The following is an 8,170-nucleotide window of genomic DNA, read 5'->3' on the forward strand; positions in this document are numbered from 1 at the left end:
TGAACAGAATCTGTACAATACATTCCACCATTTTCACCTTGATAATCCAACTCTTGAGTCTGAATATCAGAACCTAACAGAATGGTTCCACCAAACAAGCTAGAACTATCAGCAGACAAAGCAGAACTAAGGTTACCATGATGATGAGGCATGTACACACCTAATCCAGAACTAAGATAAGAACAAGAAGAAGGTGAAGAAGAAGAAACAGAAGAAGGGTTAATAGGAACATAAGAAGGGATTGAAGATATGCAATCATCTTCAAAAACCGAAGCGAACGGAACACCGATAAGAGGCGCCGATGCAGCTATAGGATTCAAAACTGAACACGTTGTTAGTTGTTGAAGCTGATGAGGATTTGATGAAGAGAAATCAAATTGTTGCTGTTGTTCTTGATGAAGAAGTGGTGGAACAAGAAAAGATGGTGATGATGAGAAATCTATTGAGGCTGATATGTCATTGTCAATTTCTTGTTGAGAATCAAAGATAATTGAAAGGTTATTGTTATTGCTACTATTTGTGTTATTGTTACTATTGTTACTATTGTTGCTATTGCTATTGTTATTGATGTTATGGTCTTCTAAATCTAAAGCTTGAGATATGTTTATAGCATATGATGAAGAATTGTTATTGTTGTTGTTATCTTGATCATGACAACAATTTGAGGTAGAAGTAACATCAGAATTTTGTAGAGACTCTTGAAAAAATTCAGGGTCACAAAGTTCAAATATTTGTGCACTAATTGGACTTGAAATTTCATCCTGCAATGTGTGACATAAAAAAAATGTAAACAACATGTCTAAAATAACACAAGACTTAGCATATAAATTTTTAATGAAAAATAAGAAAGATAGTTTTCATATAAATATAAATAGTAACGTGATTCTCTATAGTTTTTTTGATTAGGTGTTTTGAAAAAATGAATCCAATTCCACTTTTTGATGATAGACATTAGTCTGATCTGATCACTTAGAACATAAAAGAAGTTCAAAATAATTTCAAAAGCTAATAATAATATTCTCTAATCAAATTGAAAAATTGGGCTTGTAGATGTCTTCATCAATTAGTAGGTATTCTAAAGTGAAAAAAAGACAAATAATATAATTAGTATCTATGTATCTATCTTTTACACACAATACTACTACTTCATTGTCAAGATGAAAAAAAATAAAAAATAAAAAATAACCAATGTGCAAAGCTTTGTTGGGGCATTCTACATATAACTAGTTGGTTGCATAGTCTAGTCAGTCATTTTCCATAATTGATAATAGACAAATAAAAAAATTCTCCAAAAAGTGATTTCTTTTTGAAGATATTTTTCATTGTGAAAAGAAATGTGCAATTGCATCTATGCTTCATGTGACACGTTGGAACCAAATTTACCTAATGTTAGCATAAAAATAAAACTAAGTAAAAACAAAGAAGGAACCTCATGTTATGTTATTTTTGTTCATTTAAATGGGAAATTGTCCTTCAATGGTAATTGAAAGCCACTTAAAGGAACACTTTCATAATGCTATGCCTATATGAACTTTTTTTGTCATTACATTAACACCCTTCTTCCTATCTAATTGAATAAGGAATATCAAAATTAGGAAAGCTTATAAATGAAGCTCTAAAGAGATATATACTCCATATGAATTGAAAGCTATGTTTAAAATGACTATCAAGGAAATGTAACATCAATTTTACTAATTTGCCCCTAGAAAATGACATTTTGGTGGTTGGAACATTGTCCTGAATAGGATAATGTCAGAAAGAACAAAGCCTTACTCTCACGGAGTCTCTGATTCCTTCTTATAATTTCCAGTCAAAGAAAACATTATGCTTGCCAACAATATATATACAAGAAAGAAAACATTATTTCCTATAAATTGTGAGGGTATGTAACATGTATATGTCTTCTTGTTTCTTTGCTATAAATAATAGCTAATATACTTATAACTAGCTATGTAACAAACTATTTAGAGACAAATTAATCATCATCAAACATGTAGCAAACATAAGGAAACCATTTTCATGATTCATGATTCTAATGCATGTAAAGATAATAAATTGCAAGCTTCTATAATTAATTAACCACTACTTGGCCACCAAAATATAAGAGTGACCCAAATAAATTAAAAACAACCCTCTTTTCAAACAAATTACTTGGTGAAGTTTCATATCTTATATATATTTACTCACACAAAAAAAGTTTCATATCTTATAACTCATGAAGGTGCATGCATGCATGACACAATTAAACATAGCATATATATATAGTTCCTTCCAAACATGCATTAACATTAAACATAAGATTATGGAGATAACATAATAAATAACAAGGTTGAGGCAATTACAATGGATAGTTGGTCATGATCATGTGATGGAGGGTGGATAACATCTTGCAACATGGTGATAAATCCTCTTGTATATAAAATGAAGATAATGAATATATATACAAATAAATTAATATATGGTTGATTTGATGATGTAGCACACAAGTGTTCCTAAGCTTGAAATTGTCTACTTAAAAGAATGCATGATAAAAAAAAAAAGAAAGAAAGAAAGAAAGAAAAGAAGTTGATATATAAAAAGAAGGGGGAAGGAGAGAAAGTGAGGAATATGAAAGGGATATATAGAAGGAGAGAATTAATGTGAAATGGTTTAAGGGGGGAAGAGAGAGAGAGAGAGATAAGTTAAGAGTAGTTAGCTAAGATGATGGAGAGTATGAGGGTGTCAAAAACAGAGAAAATTAGTTATGTGCATATATAGACAAAGGAATATGAAAATGGGGGTGTCAACAAGGTTGTCAACGCGAAACTATCGTTTGGCCATTCAATTCACTCCTTTGCTTTTGGTGGGGTGTAAGTGGAATTCAATTAGATTTTATAAGGGTCCTAACTTCAATTTATTGATGACTCCTTCATTTTTCATATTAAGTTTCATTTTATGTCTTTTTTTTTTTTTTTTTTTTTTTTGAATAGAACCCGCGATCCTTTAATTTAATTTCAGTTAACGTTTTAGTCTTTTATTTATTTATTTTTTTTTTTTGATTTGGTCCTTTATTTTAATTTTAAGTGACAATTTGATATTTTATATTTTAAAATGTCAACAATATTATCCTTATTTTTTGCAAAACTTCAAAAAATTCATAAAAAATTTCAACCAAAACTCATAAAACTAATTATCATCCTCAATATAACGTAATTTCATCAAATTCATAACTTAAATATTTAAATAGACTTATATTTTCATCTCCAACAACATTAAATAAAGAATGACAAATATGAGTTTATTTGAATATTTAAGTTACAAATTTGATTAAATTTGTTTTATATTACAAAATATAATTAATTTCATGGATTTTGTTTGAAAATTTTGATGAATTTTTGAATTTTTATAAAAAAAAAAAAGGATAACATTGTTGACGTTTTAAAACATAAAAGATCAAATTGTCACTTAAAATTAAAATAAAGGACCAAATTGAGAAAAAAAAGATAAAAGACTAAAACCTTAACTGAAATTAAGTTAAGAGATCACAAGTGGTATTTAACCTTTTTTTTTAATTAACCATGTGAAAAGAAGTGTGATAATTTGAAATTCAATTGAAAAATAAATTAAATTAAATTAATAATTATTCAATCAAAATTCGAACATGCAAGAATATCAATAAAATATTTATAACTTATTTAATATTAATTTTATTTAATAAAGTAGTTGCAAGTATGGATGAATGTATGTGTTACAAATTAAGAGCACTTGCCTCTAGTAGTTTAACTTTTTTAATGAGTGTGCATTTAATAATTTCGTTTTTACTGTACATTAAAAATTACTAGCTGCCCCGATTAATTAACTTAGTGATTTGTTTGAAATATTGATTAGAAAAAAAACTAGAAAAATATATATATTCAATTGTTTGTTTTAATTTTGTATGTAACTACAACAATTGAAACTGTATAAAATATTAATTGTTGAATAATTGAAACCATATAGGAGATTAATTGTTGAATAATTGTTCAATTTTTTTTGTTATATGTAATAGTCTTTTTTAAAAATAAAAAAGGTTTTGTAATTTTCCATAAGAAACGTCAGTAAATTGGTGAGCTTTTTTTTACTTTCTAGAGGTATAACTCCTTCGGCAATTATTTTACCATATATTGATATATTTTTTATATAAACATTTAGATTGAGTATATGATCTTGTCTTAATTGGTTAAAAAAATTAGATTTGTCCCAGTTGCAAGAGCCATTAGATCTTTGAGGGGTTGACTTCTTTTATTCTAAAGCTGATTGTTGCTCTTTGTTGTTGAGTCTTTTAATAGAGTACAAGTGCACACACTAATTGTAATTGTGACCTAACGAAATGAACTTTTGGTAATATTGGTTGTAGTGTTCTATCGGGTGCACTGAATTTGTTGTAGCACTTGAAACTTGGTCGAGGAGTTAGCTATTAATTAGCTAGCTCTAGATTGTGATCCATTTTGGGTTCAAATGAATGCATCAAGAAAGGAACTATGTCTCTCGCATGCGGATTCGTTAACTCCTTCAAAGAGTATCATGTACAAAGTAGGTTTTTTGTGAACTACTAAATTAATGAAAATATAAGTAAAATCAAGGTAGAAAGATAAAGGATGAATTGTGAGAAATAAATAATAAATTCGATTGATTATGTTTATGTAAAATGAAATGTACAACGAATATTTATAGGAAAAACTATTCCTACGGGCCAAAACATCAAGGTCTACAAAATTTAGTCTCGACTTACCATTACAAATGTATCACCACCAATCAATAAGGCATGCCATTCCACGTGCAAGACAAATACATAAGTAATTTAAAATTAATCAATTCTCTGTTTTTTTAATAAAGTGTTTTGATAATTCGGAGTTTGATTAGGAGATAAGTATGAAGGTGTTGAAAAACACAAGAAATGAAAGGTTTGAATTGTGTTGAGCATTTATGAAAATATTTTTGATGCTAAATAAAAAATGTGTTCTTTATCAAAAGAACTTAAATTAAATTACATAGTAAAGATAGAGAAGAGACATATGTATTTTTATACTAGTTAACAAAAACTGTTGATACACCTAGTCTTTCCTTAGAGAGAGATTTCACTTTAGTACATTCAAAGACTTAATCCACTATTATCCAATAGCATACAAGTATTATTTGTTCTACCTCTTCAAGTTACAAGTATTATTTTCCCTGCCTCTCTAGACTATAAGTATTTTTTTTCTCTAAATCTACAGGCTATACCACTTGAAGTTTTTCTAGTCTTCTCAACATTCTGACAACTGTCGCTGAGGATTTCAAGTATTCTTTCACCTCATTAGGTACCTCTTTTGAATTAAAGAGTTGTTGTCACTATCGGGCTTGAATAAATTGAGTCAAGTATGTGTTTGAGTTGACACATTATCTTTCTTCGAATATTTAACTCTCATTGAGAATATACTACAAATCAATCCTATATCAATTCAAATGTATAAAAATAACATGATTGATTTACATAAATTTCTAATAACTATCTACAAATGATTTTTCATTCAATCTTTTCTTTTGATGTGTTCAAGGCCTTTTCTAGAAATTTTCTTTGAACATTGCATTTTTCTTTTGATGATCAACTTTGTTGATTATCGTTCATCCTAATATCTAACCACACCAATATTCTTCAGTTTCAAAATGTTTCTATTTAAATACTGAAGAACATATATTCATTGGAAATACTACCGTTGGAGATCTTGACACGTAGCAATAGTACATTGAGCTGCTAAAATATATTTATTATTCATAGTACTATTTCAAGCTATTGTTGTACTATTTAGACAATTGTATTGTACTTATTAGAGGATATGCAACATTCTTTTCTTGATATTTTATGTTCTGGTGCCACATCATTAGATGAACGAAATTTTTTCTCTTAGAATTTTGTCTTCAGACAAATATCAATAACTTAAATCAATTTTCAATGTTGGTTTATTGACCAGATGCATCAACTTTTAAAGATGATAGCTTTATCGAAGGACACAATGCTTCATAGAATTTCCAAAGTCATTTTCTTCATTAGAGGATTTGACTTTTATCAAAGCATCGACTTTCTCAAAGGCTTGATTCAGATATTATTCTTGTTCTTCGACTTATATGATCAACAAAGGGCTAGAATCATAGTTGACTTTTGTCAAAGACAAACAGTCATATTTGCGGTTTCTTTCTTTGTGGTCAAACGATCATTCATTGACTTATATCATTTGCTTTGACTTGGATATGAACAATCATATGCTCGTTGAAATATTTCTTATTTATATATTATGATTTATTATATTAGTAAACATAATTACTTGTACATTAGGTAATAATTATCTCCGTGTTAATTAACATTCAGATTATTATATCTAATTTACTTACAAAGTATTCTACCTTGAAATAGATAGTCATTGATATAAACTTTATCTTCTAATTTAATTTGTACATTAACAAATATTATTAAAAAATAATTATTTTTATTGTTTTTGTTATTACCAAAACATAAATTAAAAAATTATAGTTAAAATCACTTTTGCAGTGATAAAGTAAAGTTTGATGAAAGAAGGTTGAAGAAAAATTTCACAATAGCAAATAATCGAAAACAAATTAGATGATTTATCATCGAAAAAAGTAAAGTATTGTATAGTTTAGCACGTGCTTCAGCCTCAAGTATCCAATATCTATATATGTTTGGAAAAGATTCTTGCAAATGGTTGGTGCCAACATGCCTATCACCTATGATATATTGTATGTCGTGTCTTCTAAAAGTATGAACATTTAATTTATTTATAAAAAAATATATATATATATATATATATATATATATATATATATATATATATATTATTTTTTTTTCTGTTTTTTTAATAAGATTGTATTAGGTTTTGAAACACGGTTCATATATGTCTATATACCTTTGATATTTATCATTATAATAGATCTTATTTTATTATATATCAAAAAATTACTTCTAATTGGAACTTATAATAAAAAAACATATTATATTTTGTACTATAATTAAAATATAAGATGTAAAAATATCTATCTTAATTATGTTAAATTAATTTTTAGATATAAACTTCAAGTTTACAATGCATAAAATTAGTAAGACTTATGTAGAGTTGATAAAGTTGTCACAAATTAACCATTAAATTGATTTGATAATATATAATGTCTTGAAAAGAGACACAATCATCTAAATTTTCATTCATTTTATTGTTCTAGTGGATCCAGAAAAAAATTTGCATCAATAAATACTAATTGTTTAGTGGTAGAAGAAAAATCACAACATATCAAACAAAAGAGTTGTTATGCACGTAAAATAATATAGGTATGTTTGTTATCATTACTATAAAATTATAGATAAATCCCTGTTTACTTCTAAGTCAAGTTCCTCACTTGACGTTTTTGAAAACATGTTCGAACAATTCTTTATCATTTTTGTCTTTGAGACAGATAATGAATTAATTTATGGATGTGCATGTAAGTAACAATCAAATAGTTTTTTTCTATTATAAAAACAAAATATTTAATGATCGAGAAATTATTTGTCACAATCAAACTCAATCACAAAAAAAAAAACAAAAATCATATAATTGCAACACCTTATTATCATGTGATTGAACTCTACCATATTAACTTAGTTATACCTTGTTTATTGAAACTTTTTTTGCACAAAACACCATTAACATAACTGAATCCTATATTCAGCACATGTCTGCATCCAATCCCAATAAAAAGCTTCATTGACACAATGTCCAAAAACAAAAACAAAAAATAAAAGTGGAAGACAATTGCTAGCTTAAAAAACTCTTTAAATAATCACTCTTATTTACCATGATAAAAGTTTTATTGTTGCCAAGTATCTAGGATTTGTAGAGATTATATACTCATGTATCTAACCAAAATTTTAAAGAAGTAACTAATATTATCCATTTTTTTCCAGAAATATATTATGGTAGTTTTCAACCAAACATAGATACTATAATATATTGTAATTATATGCTATCTTCCTTGAGCTCACTTGCTATAATATATATATTCGAAAAATGCTCTAGAAAGGCAACCACAAATGAACTTTAAGATTAGATAATGGGCAAAAGATGGAACAAGATTGTGCTACAATTATTTTTTATAAAATACACAAATAAAATTAATAAAAATA

General features: G+C 27.0%; 1 protein-coding gene across 1 annotated transcript in view; it reads right to left on the reverse strand.

Annotated features, from left to right (window-relative positions):
• LOC101512836 (uncharacterized) overlaps positions 1–2,720 on the reverse strand; it is a 5,755-nt gene extending 3,035 nt beyond the window's left edge. The window contains exons 1-2 of the mRNA XM_073367115.1: positions 2,343–2,720; positions 1–761 (exon numbers count right to left, since the gene is read on the reverse strand). The exon at positions 1–761 is cut by the window's left edge and continues 2 nt beyond it. Of these exons, the coding sequence (XP_073223216.1) occupies positions 1–761; positions 2,343–2,396 (815 nt within the window). The 5' untranslated portion in view covers positions 2,397–2,720. The remainder of the gene's footprint in view (positions 762–2,342) is intronic.
• Between the last annotated feature and the right edge of the window lie 5,450 nt (positions 2,721–8,170).

This window comes from Cicer arietinum, chromosome 4, assembly GCF_000331145.2.
Source record: "Cicer arietinum cultivar CDC Frontier isolate Library 1 chromosome 4, Cicar.CDCFrontier_v2.0, whole genome shotgun sequence".
NCBI lineage: Eukaryota > Viridiplantae > Streptophyta > Magnoliopsida > Fabales > Fabaceae > Cicer > Cicer arietinum.